General features: G+C 34.0%; 3 protein-coding genes across 3 annotated transcripts; 1 reads left to right on the forward strand and 2 right to left on the reverse strand.

Moving 5' to 3' along the window:
• Nucleotides 1-7627: 7627 nt before the first annotated feature.
• LOC138314478 (uncharacterized) lies at nt 7628-10719 on the reverse strand. The gene has a single exon (XM_069254835.1). It carries the CDS (start codon nt 10589-10591, stop codon nt 8447-8449), a length of 2145 nt encoding a protein of 714 aa, XP_069110936.1. The 5' UTR covers nt 10592-10719; the 3' UTR covers nt 7628-8446.
• A 6413-nt stretch (nt 10720-17132) lies between these two features.
• On the forward strand, nt 17133-19822 carry LOC138314480 (uncharacterized). Its single transcript, XM_069254838.1, has 4 exons — nt 17133-17583; nt 18433-18663; nt 19309-19457; nt 19683-19822. The coding sequence occupies exons 1-4, from the start codon at nt 17363-17365 to the stop codon at nt 19700-19702; spliced, it is 621 nt and encodes a 206-aa protein (XP_069110939.1). The 5' UTR covers nt 17133-17362; the 3' UTR covers nt 19703-19822.
• Nucleotides 18660-26535, reverse strand: LOC138314479 (uncharacterized). Its single transcript, XM_069254836.1, has 11 exons — nt 25802-26535; nt 25451-25540; nt 25100-25189; nt 24545-24665; nt 23912-24146; nt 22304-22841; nt 21791-21977; nt 21254-21514; nt 20810-20981; nt 20321-20469; nt 18660-20064 (listed from the first exon to the last, which is right to left on the reverse strand). The coding sequence occupies exons 1-11, from the start codon at nt 26174-26176 to the stop codon at nt 19877-19879; spliced, it is 2406 nt and encodes an 801-aa protein (XP_069110937.1). The 5' UTR covers nt 26177-26535; the 3' UTR covers nt 18660-19876.
• Nucleotides 26536-26882: the final 347 nt, after the last annotated feature.

Genomic DNA, 26882 nt, shown 5'->3' on the forward strand with positions numbered 1-26882 from the left:
TTTAACCATGTTTAATTGAAAGATGATGCGGTCTTTGTGAACGTTTTTAATATATGTTACAAACATATTAAATATTTCATGCTAGAAACCTAAATATACCAACCAGTATGTATTCTCTTAAAGCATAATCAGCCATATAAATATATATGTTTATATCGCCTGTATAATTATATAGGGTCCAATGATGTTGTCACATTTGAAAGTATGGATGGTCGTGGATCTTTTTATATGGCATGTTATAGGTATCCTTTACACCAATATCATTTTTGATTATGATATAAATTTATAATTAATTTTTATTTGTTTTCATACTAAATCTGACGATCTGATTGGCCAACTCTTTTTCTTATGAAGCTATGAAGAAAAAAGAAAATGGCACGGAAATCTGACGTAATCATGATGTCACAATAGAGACATCGACATTGTGTATTTTTAACTTCATCAGGATTATGAAATAAATTTTGTTTGCAAACTTTTGTGAGAATCTGAAATGCAGATTTACACAAATTGCAAACAAAATTTCATTCATACCCCGATGAAGTTAAAAAATAATGACATCAATACTTAAGTCAAACAAGTTTTATGAGAAGAATATCAGGAATGAAGGCTAGAAGGGTGCACTGACTCTCCAAAATATATTTTAATCTTTACCCTTTCAAATGGTGCCAAGGTTGCATTTTCAGATGACCGTTAAGGCCCTTGGTACCGTTGTTGATTAATATTTTTTCTTTTATTGTTTTTAAATTCTGAACTGGAAATAACTTGCAATTGTTTTTTCCCAAATAAGTATATACACAATTTTGCTGTTGGAATAATATGGAATTTGATAATACAATAATGGATTATGACATTATAAGGCTACAATCTGCAGAAACTCATTTTGACAAGTCAGGTGTTTTGCATGAGATAGGGTATCTCTCTCTATCTTCATTCTTGATGTGATGCTCTCTTGAATAGATGTCACAACTCTTGTATCCACTGTATGTATATGCCTTGTTGTTGTTTTTTTTCTATGATTAATGGTTGTCATTGTGTAACGTAGTCTTATTTTATATATGCAGTTTTTTAACAATGTAACACATATATGTTTTTCATGTTGTCGTCATTATATGTAATAAACATGTATTAATGCATTTATTTATGTTTTCATAAACCTTGCAATAACTTCCATGTGATCTAATGCAATTCCTCTATAAATTTCCGTGTTCTAATTTGTCTTCTTTTTTTCTATTAAAAACTGAAGGTAATGAAAAAGTTTACTAGAACTTTTTTATCTTTAGTATCATCTCCTTACAGTAATTGACTGAATCAAAATTTCATGCAACTAGTCAGAAATCATAATCATTTTCATATCAGTTCACAAATATTAAGTTTAAAGTTACCTCTTTTTAGGTCATCTGACCCAAAGGGTCAGGATGACCAATAGTCATCATCCTTCATCTGTCGTCGTGCGCCGTCAACCATCCATAAGCTTTTCATTCAAATGACTTCTCAATAACCAAAACAATATTTGGCCTGTAGCATAAAAGCATAAAGGGGTACCTAGTTTGTTCAAATAAATGGCCTTGACTTTCATTCAAGGTCACAGGAGTCATAAAGGCTAAAATGTTTTAACGACTTCTTGTGATAAACTAAGAGGCCTAGATACCTGTAGCATGCTGACATGAAGGGCTTATAAGTATGTTCAAATGAACGACCTTGATCTTCATTCAAGGAGACGGGTAAAATAGGCTAAAATTTGTAAACAACAACTTGTGAATAAGTAAGAGGTTCTGAAAGGTACTGATATTAGGCTTGTAGCATACTTGGATGAAGGACTACCATATTGCTCAAATAAATGAACTTGACCTTCATTCAAGTTCACGGTTGCCAAATATGCTACAATATTTAAAAATTTCCTTAGTACGTGTATTTCACTTCTACCATGTATTGTATTAACTGTCAGATGACCGTTAAGGCTCATTGGGCCCCTTGTTTCATTTTCATTCCTGACTGAAGTGTTAAGTGTTGATTTATGAAAACATACTTTGGTTTTACATTAGTCAGAGTTTTAAATTTAGATCCGTAAAGTGCCTGTCAGTGCCTGCCTGCTATCTGGATCACAATGTCGAGGTCCACACAATCTAATTACGATTGTTAATTTTAATTAGATTGAGGTCCACATGGCGTACATTTGTGGTTTCGTGGCTTTTATCAATGGTCAGTCATTTTATCTGCCAAATCAAATTCGCAGGTATGGCTGATAGAACATAAACTCAGTATCACCAAATCCGACGTGTTTAGACTTAATACATGTATCTTAATCAAATTACTTGTATTTCTCTTTATTCAATTGCATTGGTATTCACTGGAGACAATAAATAGACATGCTACTATATGTTTGTGTTGTCTTTTTTACCTCAATTTACTATCTACCTAACTACAGTCAAATCTGAACTAACACCATCTCTGTTACGCGACCGTCTGCTATCTAATCAATCACTTCCGTTCCTCCCCTACGTTTTCACTAAATATTTTAATTCTATTAAATGACTCTCTAAACAAGTCTGGTGACCACGTCATTTTTTTTTAGTGTTTCCAGAAAAAAATTCACTGAAATTAATTATTTAGATTTATTTTATAAAATATTTTTAAAATTATCTATGTATATTTTCATATCATATGTCCTGAAGGGATAACCTATATTCTAGCTCCAGGTAGAAGTGCCGTCTTCAGAGCTACACTTGGTGCCTATTACTGCTAATGGAGTAAGGTCGTGATTATGCAAACCATGATAAAACGTTTGTATGCATTTTTGTCATCATGCATTGTCCGTTGTCATTTTAGTGTTGAATTTATAATAAACGCCCTCAAATCACGTAAGTGGCCTATTTCAAAGCTAAATTAGTCAAAAATGTACATTTCTAAAAAAAATAACATCATTTTAAAGCCAAATAAATGCCCTTTCCAATGATGTATGACATGTTCGTTTTCATTTAAAAAGGACCAGCAGCAATTGGCTGTCAAACAGATGTTTTAAAAAAAAATAACAAAAAATTGAGTTTTGTCTATCACGGCACCTTTAAAAATGACATTACTGATTAGAATTATGTTGCTTTCATTTTTCAGAATCTGCAATTTTCCCTAACACATTAAAATTTAAATAACGATCATTAAGCGAAATATTTGATAGTGACCCGAACATACCTCGAAAATGCAAAAATACATAACAGCAGTCTGCAAATTATCATATGACCGAGGTATAGTTAGAACATAGTAAGAACGATAACTCTGTTAATTCTTCCTAAGGAAATATAGAACACATGAGCATTTACGGAAGTTTAATCCTCCACAAACATTAAAATCTTTTAAATTCATAGAACTGTATGACCAGCATGACTCGGAATAATATATTTCTGGAAATAGCGAGAAATTCAGTAGCTTGGAGCAACATTTTCTCAAGGTTATATTACCATAGAATCCATGTTATTCATAGCCCAAATCCATATCTGTGTTAATCTATATCTGATTGTGTAATCTCATGAAATCAGAGTTGTTTTGGAGAACATTCTGTTAGCAATCGAAGATTAAACATGTTTCACGGACAGTGAAGAATCGAGTCACAAATCGGGGTTGTATTGACTTTCAAATATTATTACATATTCCATAGCACTTTATTATTTACTGCAATGATTTCTTTCTTTTTTGCCTCCGCCCACTCTAAGAGGTCTATGAAATCCTTCACCCTGAACTCTGTGAAACATTCAACACGCCAAAATTGTCGGTATACATCGACCACAAAAGTAATCCTCTGATCTCATCTGAGAAACATACAACTTATTCAGCAGATTTGTTTCTGTTTTACATCAACGGAGTATAGCCATTGTTAACGAATCGTGAATTCGGATGCTATTTTACAAAAATAATGAGTTGGTTTTATAGCTAATTGTCAAGAAATCGTGAATTCTGATGTTATTTTACATAAATTTCTGAGTAGTATAGCTAATTGTTAACGAATCATGAATTCCGATGCTATTTGACATCTATGTAGTAAAGCTAATTGTTAACGAATCGTGAATTCTTATGCCATTTTACATAAATTTCTGAGTAGTATACACTCGATATGGTTGAATGGATATTGGCATGTGAGTCTACATTGTGATAAACCTACCAGAACTATGACGGGGTGTATGATTCCACTTGAAAATAACATTCTAGTTTATGCAAATACAAAAATAATCATATTTGAGTGGTTTTGTCGGGTAGTTGCTTTGTCCAAATGTAAAATCCATATCTACACAAGGGTATCACTTGTTCAAAGATTACAACGAATATCGTCGCAGCTACAAATGTCTTAAACTGTGGTAAGATAGATTCTGCTGGAGGTTTTGCTACATTGATGATAATCATCATACTAATTTAGTAATTGTCTTAATGTTTTACCTCAAAGTAAATGTTCATACCTCTAGATGCTCATATATCTGTACCAATAGTGTTTGTTAAAAAACGAAATTTTAATACTTAACATCACTTGTTTTGATTGATTGTATTGACATGCATGTATGATCTAAGACTGAGGTATTTTGTTTTAAATACATTCCCGAGTACATGGATTCTCAAAATAGGTTCGAAAACAGTCAAAAATTAAAATAGAATGATATCAATGCATGCATTATTAAACATTACCATTTGTAAATCATCAATACTAAAATACATATATTATCTGATTTTCACATTGATAATTTTGTTTTAAAATGTTACTCATATAGCATAGTCGTTTAGTCGCTACAGTTACATGAATTTTGAACATATGTAGAGTGTTTCCCAATAAACATAACGCCAAATCGTTATTAACAAGAGAAAATTCAGCTCTGAAATTGTAAATATAAGTATTGGGGTGAATTTTTCCAATAATGCTCAGTACCTTATAATTAGCCGAATGACTACCCGACATAATATTTAGAACATTTAACGTTTTCAGTCAAAGAATATTGATAAAACAGACACAAGACTGAATATTGTTTATTCACGATACATAAATCAATAAATAATCATTTACTCTAAATGATAAAAAAATAATTTCTTTTTAAATTACACAGTCAACATTTCAAATAATCGATTAAGATCAGTTAGATCTATTTAAAAAAAAATCAAAATGTGATGATAATGACAGCCTTAATTGTTCTGAAAGGTAACGTCATTGTACCCAAATTGATACCAATACACATACATTTCTCTTATATGACATTTGTTGCTTGGTGTGCTTCAATTTTTTTCTGTTTTGTTTTCAAAAAGAGCATAAAACTTTATTTTGATGCTTTGTTTTTGTTATTACAGTGCTTATTTTTACTGTTGAGAACAATTAATATCATGTGTCAGGTTTATTATAATGAGTTATACTGAATACAGTTATACATTTTACTGTGAAAATTGTACAAGTGTTTTTAAACAGTACCTACACTTATTCAGTACCCCCGTTACACCACGTAATGATTTGTGTGATATTTCAATGATTTAAATTAAGTTTTCACCTATAAGCCTATATAGTTCAATGAGGTGTATACGTCAAAAGAACACTATAAATTATTTTTAATGATTGTAAAAAAAAATTCAATGTTAAAAAAATTACAAGCATAATTATGAATCAATCAAGTTACAAGATACTTGAATCTAGTAACAGTTTTAGTAAAAATCAAGATGGAGAAATAACGCTATACAAAGAGCAATTTAAATTAAAAAAAATAATATGTGTCAACTATATCTTTTCTATTTCTGTTATGTGTTTATATCTTAAATTTCATTATTTGATAAAATTTTCTGTGAGGAGGCCTTACTCTTTGTAAAAAAAAACATAATTATAGTACAAAAAGTAATTGTCGCACGGCCACATTTCTAGGGATTAACACGTTTCAGACAGAGTTTTCAATTTCAAAGTTATCTTTCAGAGAAAATAACAGAAATGGGTACACAAAACAAAGCGTAATTATCAATAAATGATTCATCTTTGGTATCACTACTGAGAAATGAGGTGTAATTTATCAAAACAAATGTTTTAGGTAGTATTTTCAATTAGGGTATCAATTTGGGTACAGTATCAATTTGGGTACAATGACGTTATGTTTATTTTATACTTCAAAAGGAAGCGATCTTCCAGTATTCTTAAATCTTCAATATTCAACGTTACCTGTTAGTGGCTATTATCTTATATAAGATCAGTTATATTGTTTACATAGGCAGTGTATTATCTTTAGACAAAAGAGTAAAGTAGCATTGTCATCAAATGTAAGGTTCACTAATTCTCGTTTGTGTATAAAGACCCTGTAATGTACTAAACGATACAAGAAGGGTCTACCATATGTTTCTCTCATACCAAAATACTATCAATATTTAGTCTCAATCTTTAGTTATATATATGAAAACTTTTTTTTTAAATATAAATCTTAAAAAGTTCTTTTACGGATAATGAAAGTCAATAATCCATATACATGTATACAGTGTATACCACAAGTTTACATTTTATAAATGTATGACACAAGATTAAATTTTATAATGTATACCACAAGTTAACATTTTATAAAGTATACCACAAGTTTACATTTTATAGTGTATACCGCCAGCTTACATTTTATAGTGTATACCACAAGCTTAAATTTTATGATATATACCACAAGTTTACACTTTATAATGTAAACCACAAGTTTACATTTTATAATGTATACTTTCAGTTTACATTTTATAATGTATACCACAAGTTTACATTTTATAGTGTATACCACAAGTTTACATTTTATAATGTATACCACAAGTTTACATTTTTATATTTATTTTATAGTGTATACCACAGAAAGTTTACATTTTATAGTGTATACCACAAGTTTACATTTATAATGTATACCACAATTTTACATTTTTATAGTGTATACCACAAGCTTAAATTTTATGATATATACCACAAGTTTACACTTTATAATGTATACCGCCAGCTTACATTTTATAGTGTATACCACAAGCTTAAATTTAATGATATATATACCACAAGTTTACACTTTATAATGTATACCGCCAGCTTACATTTTATAATGTATTATACCACAAGATATACACGTTTAATTTATAATGTATACCGCCAGCTTACATTTTATAGTGTATACCACAAGTTTACATTTTATAGTGTATACCACAAGTTTACATTTTATAGTGTATACCACAAGTTTACATTTTATAAGTGTATACCACAAGTTTACATTTTATAATGTATACACACAAGTTTACATTTTATAATGTATACCACAAGTTTACATTTTTATAAAGTATACCACAAGTTTACACTTTATAATGTATACCGCCAGCTGACATTTTATAATGTATACCACAAGTTTACATTTTATAATGTACCCACAAGTTTACATTTTATAGTGTATACCACTAGCTTACATTTTATAATGTATACCGCAAGCTTACATTTTATAATGTATACCACAAGTTTACATTTTATAATGTATACCACAAGTTTACATTTTATAATGTATACCACAAGCTTACATTTTATAATGTATACCACAAGTTTACATTTTATAGTGTATACCACAAGCTTACATTTTATAATGTATACCACAAGTTTACATTTTATAGTGTATACCACAAGTTTACATTTTATAATGTATACCACAAGCTTACATTTTATAATGTATACCACAAGTTAACATTTTATAATGTATACCACAAGTTAACATTTTATAGTATATACCACAGTATTACATCTTATAATTTACACCACAAGCTTACATTCATAATTCCATTGATTTCATGTTTTCTCATAAACTGATAAAGGTATGTTTTTGTTAAAAAAATAAACACAATTTTAATAAAGTTATTCTTTGTAGAATGTGGTATCCTGTATGATATTGTTGTAAATTATTGTATTCTAATATCACAGTCACTAACGCCGGACTTTCCTCATCAGACAGAAGGTTTTACCTGAGCAAGCCTTGTGTCGTAAACTGCCATGGAGAATTATTCACTTGACTACTATATAGTTGTTAATATTCGCGAGAATAAACAGTCACGATTTACTGTTTGGAGTTTGGAACTCATCCGCGAGGTTTTATTAACGCGATTCTCCTTTGAAAACGATTTTACATGTTGTGTTATGTTAAACTATGATTCTGGAGGGAAAAAATCGTAAGGTATCAGATTTCTCTCATAGTAATGAATCCGCGAATTGAGTGAAATTAATAAGCCCGCGAATTTTAGTAACTATACAGTATGTAAAGTTCTATTTACCACTTACGCCTTACGTTTCTGTTTTGTTATTTCATATTTGATCTCGGCGCTGTTTAGTTATCACATCTGTTGATATATCAAATGTAGTATATCACTATTAAGTGACCACAGTCACTTTAGGGTTAGATGAATCTAACCTGATCACTTTTCATAACGTCAAATCAATGAGCATATATCGGTTCCGTCATGTTTCATCAAACATGACGGCTTCAAAGGCCACGCTCTCCTGAAATGACAACACAATAAATTCGTGTTTTCGTGGGTGGTACGTGACGAAGCGAGGGCGTTTGATATCTCCTTGATATGAAAGTTTGCGTCCTTTTTGGCCGTTCTGTGGCAGTTGGTAAATATAGCCCTTTGGTTGGGTCACGCAGCATACGTGCAAATGGCCGTACATGTCTAGACACATCCCTCGAACTTTCTTGCAGTCATATTGTTTTCTGTTGAGCCTGCAAACTTCGCTGCCATCCATCTGACAATAGACGATATCTTTGTTATGGGCATAACAGAACAGTTTAAGGTTCCTACACACAGTAACAGCGTATGGTTTGCCCTCACGTTTGATGACGCGGAGCACACGTCCGTCCTTGGACATCAACACAACGGACCCCAGGGATCCAACAACGAGAGTATCCTCAAGTAGCTCTATGCCACAATGATGATTTGATCCGGCAGGAAGTTCAATTGTGCCAAGCTTTCTAAGTCCATATCTATCAAGGCTGAATTTAACAATATGTATTCCCGTTCTGACATAAACGATGTTTTGATATTCGCAGTAGGCTACTTCCTGAGGCCCTTCGTCCAGCTTTTCCTTTCGAATAACGTTATACCTTTCATCAAAAAGTATGATTTGTCCGTTCCCGAAATCGGCCAGTATTAACCGTCCGTCCGGGAGATAGGTGGCTCCAGTTAGCCATGTTCTGCGGCCTAAATCCGAGGACTTTACACTGACTAGGCGCTGCAAGGTGCTTGCCAGGACCATTTCTGGCCGACTTGGCACACACGGCCGAGGAAGGACGGAACTGCCCATCTGGCCAGTGATTGGACGTTGTTGACTACCCGCCGTGTCATTCCGATAGGGTAATTTTACTGTGGTCTCGTTCTGGTAATTTTCCAGCGATGGCGGGTCCATGCAATAGTACGAGGAGTCGTTTTTGTCTTCTTGTCCCAATGAACTGAATTGATGATCCTCGGATGAATTTGGAGGAGTGAATTCCTGTTCAATATCATCTAAAGCATCTTTAAATGTGACAGAATTGTAAAAGGTCTCGGTGATATCACCTACAGAATCGAGTGTTGCTAAACCCTGTACTACGTCCGCTACCGCCATCTCTACTTTTACATCAATGCAGCCGTTCAGAAGATGTTGAATAGTTTGAAAATGTCGTCTTGTTTGATCATTTAACTGTGTCGAAATCACTAACATTTTCTTCTGGGAAACATTATTTTCTATTGTGGAGCTAATCCTGAAATTGTTCTCTAACTCGGTTTGAAACATTTTGGTTTGTTCAAGTATTTCCTTTTGGTGTTTCCTCGTCTTCTTTTCTTCTTGTACTTGTGCATTAAATTGTTTATGTAATCTATCTAATGTGGCTTTCGCCTTTGTAATGCAATCAGCCATCGTTGCAAGATGTTGTCCATATTGTATATCTAGTTCATTAATACTTTTTTCCTGAAGTTTACATAACTCCGATATTTTCTTGGCCATTTCTGCAAAATGTACCGTTCCAAGTTCTCGTTGGCGAGCGTCAGCAATTGACATCAGTTCACACTTTATGTGGCGAGATGTCCCACACTCGGAACAACACAATTCAAAATGCAAAGGACAAAACGAAACTAGTTTTCTACCTTTATGATGCGAACACGTTTCGTCTTCCATTGTATTGCTGACGTCATCATTTTCAACTGTTGCGATTTCAATGATATCATGATGCATAGATATCCGTCTTTTTCTGTGATCCACCGTACAGGCTTCACAAAGCGCTCCCTTACAATTTCGGCACCACATTGTTCCTGGTCTGGCACCAGTGTCTGCTGGACAGTGGTCACAGTCACGCGCGGCCAGACGTTCAGATTTCGCAAGGGAAATATACAATGAATTGAGAGGTAATGTCTTGACAAGTTCGTCAACTTGCATGGTCGTGTCCAATACCTTTGGCAATACACAGCCCACAGGACATAAAAACTCCACATCAGAGAATGTTGTAATGTAACGTTTCAAACACTCGGCGCAAAACGTGTGATGACAAGGCAGAATCCGAGGTACATTATAATCTTTACAACAAAGTAAACATTTCAGAGACACACCTTTGGCTGCGCCGGCCGCCATCTTGACAATTACTGTTAAAATACTTATCGAATGTGGCTTAACTCCAGTTATAAATACACACCAATAACATACAGCAGGTTGTTCAGATGATTGTCCTCTGATCGATTGAATTACAGCCTTAAACTTCCCAAACGATCATGACATAGTGTCACACTGCAGCTCTCGTTTAAAGGTCTCGGTCGGTTTTGTTAGTTCATTTAATCAGAAAACACATATTAATTATTAGACACATATATTCATTATTAGAATATCCCATATACTAAAAGACGCATATCTGAAATTTTTTGTATTGTCACTTGAATGCGTGCCTATTTTACAGAAACAAACCAGTAATATACACTCGACTAGATCTTACTTTACAAGGAAGCAGTACTTTTAAAGCCTCAATATGCGGAAGTTGAACTCAACCAACTGTGATGTTAAGGTTACTCACGAGAATGACTCTCATAAAGATGTAAAAAAAAACATATTTTGTTAAATGTATATGTGCCATAACTTTGCAAAAACTATCATTTTTCAGTTATCTATTGAAAACCACAAAGTTTGATGAATTTAGATGTAAAAATCATTCAAAAGCAAGGGCAAACATGTGCACAACATAGAAGGTATGCACCAAGCTTTTCTTTTATCCTTTAATGCTGTATTAGTGGGTTTTTTTTATTCATCCAAGGTTTCTTTTCCTTTCTGCCTGTTCGTACTTTAGTAACTGGTATTCGTACAATTTACTTCCACATACTTGAATATGTCTCTACAAAGTACTCCCAAGCTACAGCTATGTCATCTTCTGGACTTCATGCTTCCAATTTACAGTATTAAGGTCCTCTCTTAATCCGTGGTAGAATCCTCTATAATAACTGAACTTGTCTCCATGCTGTGGACACTTGTTCGCTGGTATATTTAGGTTTAGGGTAAACGTGACATGGTCACTTTTTCCTATAGACGGTCCAATACATAAGTTTTGGATAATAGTCTCATAGTTGCTGAAAACCAAGTCAAGTATGGATGGCCTTCTCTGAAACGGGTAGCCTCGAAAACGTGTTGAATTAAATAACAATTACTACAACTATCCAAGAAACGGCCAGTTGGTGATTCCGGAGCTTCATTTGTACTGATGTTCTTGTACTTGAAGTCGCCAACTATCAGTAGGTGGTTGTTTACGTTTCCAAATGTTTAATTGATCCGAATTATCCCTACTACTATTGAACTCCTGTAAATACATTCAATGACCATCATAGAGTCTATTCTAAGGTTACACCAAACCATCTCTTTTAAAAGCGAAATCCATAAGGTCCTCTTCTAAAATTGCATGTAAATATTGTTTGATATACAAGGCTACTCCTCTCCCCTCCTCTAGCTTGTTGGTAAAAAGGTGATATCCAGTGATGTAAAGTTCCTCTGGATTTATATCTTTTGTGTTTTAGACATAATTTCCGTTGGTGGTATTATTGAATGATTCTCTTCAGTTATTTATATAGTTCCTTCCTTTTGTGTTGGCGGCTATCCACGTTACTGTACAAGACTGTGATATTTATGTTATCTTTTGTTGACACATTCTTTTGCTCATTAAAACGTATTTCCTAGTCTACTAACTGGCGGTAAATGATTGATGGCTCACTGTCACTACTTTGCTCTGTAATTTCCTCTCTCAATCCTTCTATCTCTTGTCTTCCTCGATACTCCAGGGGTTCCGATCACTTACGATCTCTACACCCCTGGACTATCTCATAGTGAAATTGAAGGCAGCTCAGCGGAAAACATTTGATCAATCACAGGCCAGCAAAAATTTCCTTTGAAGATTACAGAGAGAGCGACGCCAAACATCAAAGCCACACAGTCCAACCACAGTGTACCGTTATACGGCTCTTTTGATGTACATCAAAGGACTGAATTGCCTGTACTGTTCTGTTGCCTCCAGTTTCACTATGAGATAGTCCAGGGGCGAAGTGATCGTAAGTGATCGGAACCCCTGGAATATCGAGGATGATATCCTGTATGCTTGAAATATCAAGGTTGTCTATTAACGTCTCTTCCTCGTATTTAGACATTGGTGTCCGATCATGTTCTGTGATCAGATGATTTCTGGTGGTTCACGATAGGCCTTTATCTCTGCTTAGATACTCGGCTGGAGCAATCTCCTCGCCCTGTTCCTGAAGTACTTTTTCCGTCAGTGTTAAATTTGGTCTTTTAGATTTGGATAACCTCCCCTGCCCTAATTTTCACATCTTCTCCAGTCTCTCTTCTCTTCTTTACTCCGTCTCTAAGTTGTCTATTTCTTTGTGACGGTGTTAAGTCTTTAGTGATAACGACTTTTTTCAGTGTGTTGTAGGTGATTTGTTTAATTCCTGGCATTATCCAACAGCGCCTTTCTACTGGTGTTGTCGTCGAAAACTAAATTTGTTGGTCTTAATCTTGTCCCTCCCCTCTTTTCTATCCTTATCACTTATTTTTTCCACTCCAAGATAGATTTGTCATCTTTTGATAGTCTGCTCTTGTCCTTTGCTTACCGTCGCTTAAAAATAGATCGAAGACCATACCTCTAGTTAGGGATACAGTCGCTTTGAGAACGACTATCAGATCTATTGAAGAAAAGGGACTTTGACACTTGAAATCAAAACTATGTCACTTTAGTTTAGTTTAGTAAGTTTTAGATAATTATGACGTAAGTACCGAACACATACATTTTCTTTTACACATATAGAACAAAATCAGGTCAAATCAACAATTTCAAAACACAAATAAGTCAGTTGGACTTGATGGCATGAAGCTGATGATGTGATGATCTAGAAAACTGTGTGTAAATATTTAAATTACCGTTTGGATGTTACTAAATTCCCAAATTCCCTAAAAGCAGCTCACGTTATCCCAATATTAAAAAAGAATGACCCCCTTAGCAAAGAAAATTATCGCCTTATCGGTATTTACCTGCAATATCTAAAAATATTTGAAAAAAAAATCATTCACAACCAGCTTGAAGCTTTCTGTAACACCGTCTTTAATTCCTACTTGGCGGCTTTCAGGCGGGGCTTTGTGTGTCAGTCTACTTACTCTGCTGTGCCTCATTGAGGATTGGTGTCGGACCTTGGAAAATGGAAATCATATAGGAGCAATCCTTATGGACTTAACTAAGGCCTTCGACTGCATTCCTCATGGATTGTTGCTGGGAAAGCTGGGTTTGATCAACCTGCTTCTGAGTTCATCAGCAGTTACCTCAGCAATAGGCACCAGACTGCCATCATACCACGGGTACATTCAGGTTTGAGGCGGCCCGGGTGTGGAACAGCCTAACTAATGATGCATGGGATGTTCTGCAGACTGCTTTACACCTTGGACGGCAACCTGTGTAATTGTGGGAGCTATTCCCAGTAATTGTCTGTGTTTATCTTTTAGGCCAGGACTAATGCAGAACACTGTTACATTAAAATATACACTGTTCAATAAACTTGTTTTTCTGATAAAATTGAGATATGATTTGAAAAAATACAAAATATTCACCTGGAACCCAAAATGCATTGTTCTTAATAATCTGCATGGAGCTCCTTATTAATTCTTAGCATTTACAATATATATAATTATACGTATATTAAAGCACAGATTAACTTTAATTAATGATTTTCTACATAACACGTATATTGTAAGGAATATATTGAAGGAATTATTTTCCAAAACCCACCACTGTTACCTCAATTCATTTCTTTTTCAATTAAAAAAAATGTTACCTATGATAGTGAGATACAGGTAAATCTCAGATGATTTTACAGGTGAAAATAAAGACAGCTTATATGATACAGTATATAATTGCCTTCCCATTGTTTCCTAAAACAACGCCTACCTATTGTTGATAAATATGTTGGCGCTCAGAGAACACCCCTGCAGTAGGTAGGGCTGCCCACTGTCCAGTCACTTGCTTCTTCTAGTCTTTGTTCCAGAGCGACTGGTAAAGAATTTTTACTTGAGTTCTCTCCCTTTTGCTGTAGTTTTTCTTTTCATCTCTTAATTTTATTTAGCTATTACATGTATATGGTGTGCTGCACCCTATATATATGTTTTTGTTATCTTTTAGCTTATTAGACTATTGATGAATATATTATTGATGGGGATAGAAAAATTACATAGATAATATTGTTTTGATGGTGTTTTGATATGTGTGATGTGTGAGAGCCCCACTGTGAGGGGACATTATTTATATATGAAGGCTGTCCCCAAGGCCCCAACCTTGGCAGCCTTCAACTGATAGAGATACATGTATGTCTGGGGAATAAAGAATGTGGTAATAAAATCTTTTAGCTTATTAATCTTGTGTATTTGTGTATGCTTGAGAATATCAGCTCTTAATAATATGCAGCATATTTTATCTAATAATTTCTAGGTTCAATTTTTACTACATAATATTGACTGCTTAGTCTATCCCTTTTAAGTATATATATTATCATTTTTTTTACACTTTGCTATATTATTAAAGCATTTATGTACAATACACTCTCTTTTGTTTAGCAATACATGTGTGATTTACTAGTATTTATTATTATCCTAAACTTTTATTTTATTTGCATTTCTGTGATACTCATAATGTCCATCTTTTTGTCTTTAAACATTCTTTTGTTGCACATGCTTGCTTTACTTACCCGCATGCTGCAGTGTATATGATTTGTCGCAATGGTAACTCTACAGAGCTTATGCTGTTTGTTACTCAATATACGACGTTAAATAAAAAATTATTGTATCTTGTATATGTACCTAAACATCAGCAGATGTGCGGCCAAAAGGAAATTATTATTCTTATAACATCGTCAAGGTAAGACAACTCAGTTTAGTTTACAGCTGTCAAAGAACGATGGTTATCTCCCTTCATATACTGAGCTATGAAACATTGCATTTTGATTATTGTGACGTCTCTGTTCAACGTGTTGATACCAATTACTAGACCCAGTGCACACGTCTAAAACTGATGTATATGTCTTTTTATCCCCCGTCTCTCTCCGTTTCTCTCTGTTCGTTATTTCCTCAATAAAATGCTATATCAAACAATTTAGTCAGTTTGAACATTTTTAATTTTATTTCCGCCAACACATTCTAATTTGTCTATAAGTAATGTCTCCCATCCCGAATGATTAAATGGATCAACAATATTCTTTATCCCACCAAGCTTGGCAAAAAGCCAAAATATGTGGTAGGCGTAAACCTCCATTTATGTAATCATTGTAAGTAGCATTCCTTAAAATAATCTGGCTTTCCATCTCACATGAAATTTAAACAAAAAATCATTAATAACATGTGAGGGTGGGTCAGGAAGGACCGTCAATGTTTGAATGAAAACAGGAAAAGCCGACTCCTAACAATGGTTGTTTTTCCCATAAAAGATACATTTCTAAATGACCAATCTTTTAATAATTTTGAACCGATTTAAATTTTTCATTATTTGCTTTTTTTAGAAATTATATTTAATACCTAGAAGTTTACAGACAGTGTGTAAAAATGCTGCTTGTTTCTATATCCATCGAACTACTTACAAATGTAAAAGATTGAAGCTATATAACGTTGAACTTCAAAAACTGGAACACTTTTGAAGATAATTGTAATTTAATTCCTAGCGTCTGCTTGAATCCAGATTTTTCTCTTGACATTCGACAAACAGATGCCTTCAGATTTAATTTTATCTATATGTTTACTTGTTAGCAGTGCATATATTTATAATTAGAGAGTATTGAAGCAAGCCCTGTGTTTCAAAAGGTTTGAGTACCAAAATTGACCACGTCCTAAATATAGCCTGATTAATAAATGCCCAGACATGGCAAAAAATGTTTGAATTCATTTAAAGAAATTTCAAAACATTTTTAGTTTATTCAAGTCACATATCTGTCAAAAATATTCCATTGAGCAATTGTTTTTCTTGTTTTGAAATATATGGTGTTTTTACGGTTATCGCACGACGTTATTTTTCGGAGTTTTTCACATTTTCATTATTATTTTTATTTTTAAATACAGAATATAAGCAACTGGAAAGAAAATGACTTATGGAAATTGTCACAGTTATTATTCAACAATTTCATTTTTACTAAATCCTCCATTAACAAATCGTCCTTATACGACCCTGGCTGTTAATAGGACGTTAAACTAATAATAAACCAGATACATTTGTTACCTCAATTATATTTCCTGACCAATAATATGCTTATATCAATGTTGAACGTACGTTAACATGTATATGTAGTTATGTTGCCGAATCTTGATTTGAACCCTAAACGAGGTTTGCCATGAGAGAATTCGGGTGGACCTTTTTTATATGGTATGGTGTACCTTTACTAAAGCCAAAACAGCTGAGAAACTTTTGTTAAGGATGCTCCAGCGCGGACAAATAGTATTTTTCTCTGTGAAAAACATGAACAGACAAATTGGTATTTTTCTTCAGTAATAAAAGTTATTTAATTTACACCATTACCACCATATTAAAATTTGAGCTTCTCATTTTACTTCAAAATAAAAATAATAAATTGCATCCCGAAAAAATTCCGTGGCACTTTGTTCTATATGGAATTAAAGAGGTAGTGTAATGGAAATGTTCCTTCATTTATTCTGAAAGAAAATTTTAATCCAACAAAAACAAAAAAAAATATTATGAAAATCGATCCAGAAATCTTCGAGATATTCAAGATCGAAATTTGCCCATTTGCACCTGTTTGAAAAACAATCAACGCAACTTCCGGTTTGGCTTCGAAGTAAAACCGGAAGTATCGTGACGTCATATGAGCAACATTCCGCCGGGTTTATTTCAAGATGTCCGATCACAGCAGTGAGAGCGACGCAATGGAAAGTTTTTCTGATGATTCAGGCGAGATAGAATTAACAGACGTGGAATCAACTAGTCAAGCAGATATCCTACCATATCAGTTCGAGCCAGAACGAGACATAGAAGGAGATTATGATCATGAACAGAACAACGACGTTGTGCCAAACATGGTTCAAGCTGACCAGGCCCGACTCCTGAACACGGAATGGTAGGCCAATTTCTGTTTTACTTTCATAGGCCTATCGAGTTTGAAGTAGAAACGTAAGTTACGTAAAGCTGTGATATTGGGACGTATGTAAATTGATTTTAAAGTATGTAATTACCGTATATTAGACACAAAATAACTATAGGCCACCTACTTTTATAACTAACAAGAAACATTACGAAAATGCTTCACTTATAAGTACATCTTTGTAATGTTAGTTCTGTGATTTATTATATATATATATATATGTTGAGTAATTGTTGGCCACTACATATCTTAATTGTTTTTATCCTAGTCTTCTACTAGACCAGATAATGTACATTGTACACGTACAAGCGCGGTGCTGTAGGTCTAATAGTAGTTTAATGTACCTCTGAACTGGGCATTTCTATAGCATTTTTGTACTTCATAGATTACACCACATCTTCATTTATACAATATATACATGTACATATCATATGTAGATGTAGACTACGTGCATGTATTGTACTATATATCTGTGCAGTCATCTTATGGAAAATCCATATATATGCCTAAAGGCTTGTGGTATATTATTGTATATCTTTCAATTTCACCATGTGTGAATCTGCATCAGCAAGATACTTTGGCCCCAAGACCAGACTTAGGCAATATGACAGATAGATGTCTGGTGTACATGCTAACATTTGTTTATTCATTTATTATGACGTAACTATACCTGTGACATCCTAATCGTGTTATTATATGTGTGTCTTACGATATTTATGACATGGGCTGGCTGGGTGGGCCATTTATGTGATAAATGGCATGTACACCATTGTAGCCATTGTAAGATCATGAAATCATATAATCTATAATTGTTGTAACTTGTAGGTGCAGATGTGGAAACTGTGTGGCCATGCCAACTGCAGCAGAGAGCCGGTGTTGCAGGGAGATAGAGAGGATATCACAGAAAATGGAAGATGTCGAACTTGAAGAAAACGACCTGAAGTGCATTCTAGACCATCCAGGCTTTAACCCAGTTTGCCTCAACGTTTATGTATTGGAAACGGCATACTACCAATACCAGCAGCAATATGGAGGACAACATAAGACAGATGAACAGTAAATAATCATCATTTTAATATAATGCAAATAAATAATATGACCTTTATATTTCGATGTCATAATTTTTTTTAACTTTTATATTCAACATTTTTTTTTAAACTTATACAGAGATTGAGTGATTACCGTATTCGACCCAATAAAAGCGCAAAAAATTGAAGAAACTCAGGGGGCGCTAGTAATAGAAACAAATTTGGACTTAGCTTGCCTTTCATAACATTATTCTACAAATTAAGCCATAAATCAATTTTCAGAAGAAATCAGTAAGAAAACCAACAAAGTATTTATATTTTCAGTCTGCATTTAATTCCAAGTAAGTGAAATTGAAGCCTATATAAAAGAGGGAGGGGTGTTTATAGGAATGGGGGAGCTTACTGGGTCAACTAAGGTATCATACCCTGTATTACAGCAAATGAAATAAACAAATCCCAAATATAACAATCACAGCAATATTAACTGCAATATTTATAACCTTTACCTTTAAAAACAGAACATACTGTTTCAAAACACTCTTTTAGTTGTGCAATATTTTCAGGTTACTAGGACAATTAACAAATCATAGGCATTATCATATGACAGAATAAAAAAAAATTCAAAAATAACTTTAACACAGTATTTTAAATTTCACATTTTTTCTCTTTGCAGACGCAACAGATACACATCCTACAGACAATTTGTCAGATGGTGCTGGGGATATTTGGGCAGGAGAGTGAGGGTACCATTGCCATCTTGTGTAGTTAATGTTATACATCAGAAATTCCCTTCTCCTACATATACAGGATTTAAAGAGTCTGGTAAGTGAATTGAATTAAAACTAATCATTATTGAACTGATTAAATAAAACTTTCCTATACAGTTCTTAATTTTTTAGTTCTGGAATTTAAACTAGACCAGTTTATAGTACCAGTTTATAGTATTGGCTTTATATTACACTTTAAAATCAATGTTTATCTTAATAATTAAACTTTTGACATTATCTGGTGTAGGTATGTAGCTTAACTTAAATATTTATTTTGCAGGTGAGCCTACAGAAATATGAGTTATATACGAAATCCAGCCAACAGAAACAAGAACTGTCTTTACCAAAAAGACCCGGGTATCTTCTACATGTATGTAGAAAGAAAACAAATTAAAAAGAATTCAATGTAAAAACATGGTTGTCCTTTTTCAAACTACCCAGTATATTGTCATACTGTCCAGAAACAATGCCGCCTTATGCACTTGTCTCCTTCCTGGCAAACCGTGATGAAAATGAAGAGATAGCCTCCTCTTTGTCTGGATGTAAATAGTCAGAACACAATGGAGCTGGCACAGATGTTGGCAGTCTGATGCTGTTGTTGTTGTGCATCCGCACTTTCTTCGTTATCTGCGTTGTGACGCTCATCAAGTTCTCTACATAGTCTGAGAAATATATAGGTAAAAATGGACATCTTTTCAAATTCAAAATATAAAACAAACTGTATTAGTCATGTCAAGATATGTTAATATTTTCATTTATTTCAAATCGGTGAAGTTCAAACAGTAGTCTACATTGATCTTTATTACTTTATCCAATATTGATGCTAACAATACTAAATATTAACACATTTGTGATTCTTTTGGGGACAAAAAAATTAAGATATTTGTTGTTGTTTATGAACATGATCATATAACTTACGAAATGATTGGTCAATTTTCATTTGTCGGATCGTGTGTTCTCCTTTCTTATATTTGGGGTAGACAATATTGTATTTTGGAATGCCTTCTTTGGTCAGACTCTGTTCTCTTCCGGAATTCTCATTAAAATGCATAGCAGCTAGCAGCAACCTGTAATTCATAGGTAATAGCTATAAAAATTTAGATGAAGTGATTAACAAACCAAAACATAAATACAAAATTACACAGGTGTATTCAATAAGTGAAAAAACTACCTTATCTGGTATAGTATATACAGTTATTTATTCTGCCATTGCATATTACAGAGTTGTCAACACAATCAATACCTACCTGCAAGGGCAGATAACTCTGTAATATGCAAATACAGAATAGTCGAGACCATGGAAGTTATGTAAACAGATGATATAAGAAAGAAAATATACTGGTTAAAAGGCAAGATCCTTTGATTATCTTGTTGATATTGTAATGAAATTGCTTTGAAATATTTTACCTGCAATACATGCCATGATATGAAAAACCAATCATTTTGGGGGCAAAATGGTTAATGGTGCTGTGATATGCCTCAATTTCAGATGTCTGGAATTCTGGTGACAGTTTGGGGATATCTCTCTTCATCTGTCTGGAAGTGATGAGGTCACCAACTTTTTCACATGCTTTGGTTCCTATGAATACAAATATATTTTTAAATAACACAAAAATGAATTAATAAACTAGAAATGTTTGTGAGCAAGAAATGAACTTAGAATATAAGATGTGACAAGACAAGAATTATGGATTTCACTATGTCCTACAAACGGTTTCATGGAAAGAAATTAAAAAAAAAAAATTAAACATGTTGAAATTGTTCACAATCATAGGGACTACAATAGTAGGAAACAATGGTACTACTGAATCAATACCATGTACATTATTATTCAACCATTTAAAAAAATACCTGGTTTCAGCCATTTTTTCCTTCTTCTGACTTCTGGGTCCATGTCTGGATGAGCACAGTCAGGAAATAAATTTCCATGACCATGATGGATGTTTTGGATGTGGTTTTCCAGAGAAACCCACTTGGCCCACATTATATTACCCTCACCAGGTGGTGTTGACGCAGCGCACCAATACAGGTGGTTTGTTAAGGACTTTATCCAGTCTGTCACCTCTCCACAGTCTTTCTCCTTTGCCAGAGAACAAAGTTTTTTCTTGAGACCTAAAATGAAAGTGGTCATGGATGCTAAATCATTTTAATTTAAGCAGGTATGGTAGGGAGTGATAAATTAATCCATATAGATATATGTAGAAACATATGAATATATATTAATCAATACAATGGCAACCTTCCAAATTCAAACTTAAAAGTTTATCAAGAATAAATCAATTGATATTTCTTTATTTGGTTAGAATCCTCTCATTACATGACAACTTTACGTGTTACTTTAAACATAAGGCAAACAATCATTAAAATTCATCATGTCATTATACTCACCCTTTGCTACATGCCAGACATCATAGTAATGGTCAGTTGTTGGCATATTCTCTCTAACCCACTTTTGAATCTGTAGGTGCCTGTCTGTTACCAGGGCACCAACACTCAATCCTCTCTCCTTCAACACACTCATAGCCCGGACTAAACCCTCTTTCTCCATATTGTTGCTACTTTTTACCTCGTTACTCTGAAACATATCAATAATACAACTGTATGTTATATTTTTAAGAAATTAAAATAAGTTTATATTGAATAAGAGGACCAAGGGTCTAAATGGTCATCTGATAACCTTGGCACATTTGAATGGGAAATTGAATTTAGTTGAATTGTAAGGTTTTTTTATAGTTAATATTACTGACTTTGGCATGCATCCTGAACTTTGGACAGGATTGTTTTTTGGAGCGTCTAAATAACTACAGTTTTTCACCTGTACACGAAGAAGACAAATAAAAAAGTAAATTATACAGAAGTCATGTTTATAACTTTTCATGGCACTTATAGATAAAAACATACCTGTACTAACTGGATGTCTATTACAACACCATCTTGAAGGTCCATCAAGCCATATGACCCATACTTGGCACTATGTCCTGGTGTGTCAGCACGGCCATCACCTCCTAACACCAATGGTGTACCTCGTGCCAAGGCATTCTGCACATAACGGGACTGGTGACTGTTCCAGCAGAAGCTGATTGCAGGAAAAAGGTAGTTTTTCTGGTGTAACATGAAGGTTTCTTTACTTACATGAGAAATGTTCATAAACTGAAACATTCGGAGTGCTTTTGTTGGAATTGCTCCAGAGAATAGGATGCTTGCTGACATAGCTAAATTCACAGATGGAATAGCCCCAACAAATGGCTGACTGTACCAGTATGTAGGGAATGTACATGAAGCGCAAACAGTCTCAATTTTCACTAAAGTACCCATAACATGTTTTATCTCCCCATGAGCTTCATTCCCACAGAATCGACACACCTGGAAAAGTTCCATCAGGTTGGACTCACAGACTATGAATTTTCGTTCACCTGATGGTCCACTGGGAAAGTCCTCACTAAAACACAAAAGAAAAGAAAATTTATTTCTAAAAGTTATAAACTGTGAACAGACATTTTTGTTAAGCTACAGTATATTTTTTCAGTATAAAATTCCTCCATCCCTAAACCTGACACATCCTTACTAAATGACTCTGGCTGTTACATTACTGTAATTTGTGTAAATTTGCACATTACAGAGTTATCTGTTCTTATGGGTAGGTAATGATTGTGACATCATACCAATATCATTGTACAATGGGAGCTATTAATAACATTGTACCAACATTATCGTACAATGGGAGCTAACTCTTCCGAAATTATTAACCAGCATAATGGTATTCGTAAACAAGAGGCCCAGAGGGTCTGTATTGCTCACCTGGATTCAGAGTCAAAATTTATACAAACTCTGTTCTCCTTTCCCCAAGGATGGTTCTGGCCAAATTTGGTTACAATCTATGTAGAACTCTATGACTGGTAGCTATTTAAAGGCCCACTACCTTTCCGAAACGGCTTATAATTATTAAAATGGGAATGTAAAACGAGACCGATAATTTTGAAGATTCACAAAAGTTATTAACTTACCGTTAATACTGCACATATATCATCACCTTCTTAACAATTCTATTAAAATAAATAAAATGTTAATATTCATAACGCGAGTCGTTTTATGTTTCCCCCCGTCGTCCTAAATACCGACGGTGGGGGACTATTACTGCGCCAGACGGCAAAACAGCGAAATGACTCTCCTCTGTTTTCATTTATTACGGATGAAATCATGCAATCTGTTTGGTGTTGTTACCTCATCTTATGCCATCGGCCATATTTTCTGATGTTATAAATGTTTTCTACGAAACCTTTATGTTTTACTGCGGAAAGGTAGTGGGCCTTTAAAGGAAATGTTGACAGACGACCGGATGATGGACGACGTCATGACATAAGCTCATACTGTATCTTCATAGAGTATCTTTTGTAAAATATTTGTTTTTGTATTCATATAAAGAAACAACAATGTAAATTTATAATATTGGTTTCAATGACACAATGTTATTTTGTACAAATTATATTTTCTTTCTAATTACATACTCACTGGCTATCAATGTCACTGTCTGATGAGTTATCTGACAAAGATGGTTGATAGAGAGACGCATCTTCATCAGATAAATAGCTAAGGGTGTCTTCACTATCCACAACTGATATTACAGGACTTTCTGGTGCAGGAATAGGAGGCTCCGGATCAGTAACTTTTCCCCTTGGCTCACTGGGCAACAGATCACACTGTATACCTATACTTCTTATACATGGTGAGATGTCAACACCTATACCTAAAGGAAAACAGATGTAAACATTCTTAATTGTCTTTTTTCTTATATCTTTGTAAAATCAATTGCAAGAGCTGGTGTACAAAATAATACTAAGTCCATGTGTTGTGTGTCAAAACAAAATAGATATATGATTAATATTATTATGTGGTACATATCAGACATAAGCTTACATTTGTAAGTGGTAATGCGAAATAGTTTAACGAGCACTGAAATCACTTATCATGTATAATACAGTATTCTAAGAGAAGCTTTCAAATTTCTTTACTGGTAATATATAATTCGATAAGAATTTATGAGATCCATATCAAATGCCTTATAAGCATTAGATTACAGTCATCAGAAAGTTTAAAAACTAAATTATTTACATTAGTATATGTGTTATGTAACTACAAACATACCTTTTTCTTTGGTCCTGATTTTTATTTTAACCTGTGTTTTTTTGTCCACAAGCTGAACTTTTGGCTTGTCATCGCTGATATCGCTGATGGAGTCGTTCGGAAAAAAGGCAGGTTCTACATTCTAATGAAAAAAATAATGAGTTATAATAAAGAAAATCATAATATAAACATATTGGCAGTGACAATATTACACAGGTATGCTACACTAGGCCTAAAATAAATAATATATCATTTGCATATGGTTGGTTTTGGTTTTATTAGTTTAACGTCCTATTAACAGCCAGGGTCATTGACGTGCCAGGTTTGTTGATGGAGGGAAGCCGGAGTAGCCGCAGAAAAACCACCGACCAGTGGTTTGTACCTGGAAACTGCCCCACATGGGATTCGAACTCGCAACCCAGTGGCTTGTGGTAATATGTCATGACATCTTAACAACTCGTATATATACATGCATATATATATGTATTTACATATATACATACATGTATGTACTGATATCAACAACTGAACAAGTTATATTTTTATCTACATACATATATGATATATTTAACATACCTCTTTGTCATTATCAGTTAGAGGTACATGTGGTGTTGATGTACATGTTGGTGTGTTCTGTTGACCAGCAGCAAGAAAATCTGACATGACCTACAATTCAGAGAAAAGAAAACCCAGTGTAAACAGATGTTATTACCAACTGACAATACAAAGTAAACATGACTAATTAATAATATAACCAAGTTAATTTTACAGTGGCTTGTGGTAATATGTCATGACATCTTAACAACTCGTATATATACATGCATATATATATGTATATTTACATATATACATACATGTATGTACTGATATCAACAACTGAACAAGTTATATTTTTATCTACATACATATATGATATATTTAACATACCTCTTTGTCATTATCAGTTAGAGGTACATGTGGTGTTGATGTACATGTTGGTGTGTTCTGTTGACCAGCAGCAAGAAAATCTGACATGACCTACAATTCAGAGAAAAGAAAACCCAGTGTAAACAGAAGTTATTATGTACTGACAATACAAAGTAAACATGACTAACCGAGTTATTTTATTGTGTTTATTCAAACTTCCATTGTTCAATATACAGAATGTACACTTACTTTTCATATACAATATACAGTGTAACATGTAGGCATACATGTATTCCATATTTTTTTCAATTTTGGATTTTTTTTTCAAATATTGGCTCAAACAGAGGCTTGCTTATATATTTAGATACGTACCCTGGCGATTTTTCTTTTCTCATATGCTCCCCTTGGTTTTTTTTCTGGAACTGGTGCGTCGTCTTGCCTCTCACGGCCTCTCTTTGGGTATATTGATGGCACTGACCCAGTGTTTAGCCTTCTCTTGGAAGCGAAACCTAAACTTTCTTTAATGTTGAACTGGACAGCAAAACATGATGTGGTAAAATGTTCACTACAAATTGCGCTATGCTTCGTGGGTTCTTCCCAGTCGGCCCTTGTCAGCTTAACAAACCTTTTCCATGCGTTTCGTGTCTTTGTTTCCTTCGGGAAAGTGTGGACGGACACTCCGTTACCTGCGGTGTTGCTGCAGCCTGCTACAATACACCGTCGTCCTTTGTGGCGAAAACTTGCCATTTCAATCACATTTACAGGGAAAAAATATGGGATATAAAAACTGTATACGTACGTAAAAAAGATAAAGTCAAATATAAAGAGGCGAGGAGTTATAGTACAATGTTGTCAAATGGATACGCATCGAGCAGAAGCCATAGTGTTGTCACAGACGCAATCTGTTGCTCACAGTACGTCACTTCCGGTAAAAGGGGAATTCCCTAAAGTTGACAGATTCTAAAGGTATGTTTTTGAACGGAGGTTACTTTTACGCCCTGTATATGTGAAATGACGCACCGGAAAATTTTTTTCTTCGTGGCTCAGTATTTTTTATGGTTTATTAATGATTTTATTTAAGGTTTGCTTCAACATTACACTACCTCTTTAAGTACTGACAGCGCAGTCACCAAAAGCAAAATAAATTATCTAATAATATTTTTGTGTTAAATAGACATGTACAGGGGTGTCCCAAAAACACGTCCCGACTTTGACGGGTAATAAATTTTGGAATACTGAACTTTTTTTTGAAAATTCAAAATAATTTGGAAAGCAGGAGTATCCAAATTTAACTTAATTGGGTAAAAATGTACAGATTACATTGTCATTATGTGTGATTACGTCATAATAGAAATGATGACATCATCGATGATGTCACATTTTGATGACTTTCTAGCACCATGAAGATTCAGGCTGAAGTTATTAAAATCTACAATGCGGTAGGAAAATCCCC

This window comes from Argopecten irradians, chromosome 2, assembly GCF_041381155.1.
Source record: "Argopecten irradians isolate NY chromosome 2, Ai_NY, whole genome shotgun sequence".
Classification (NCBI taxonomy): Eukaryota; Metazoa; Mollusca; class Bivalvia; order Pectinida; family Pectinidae; genus Argopecten; species Argopecten irradians.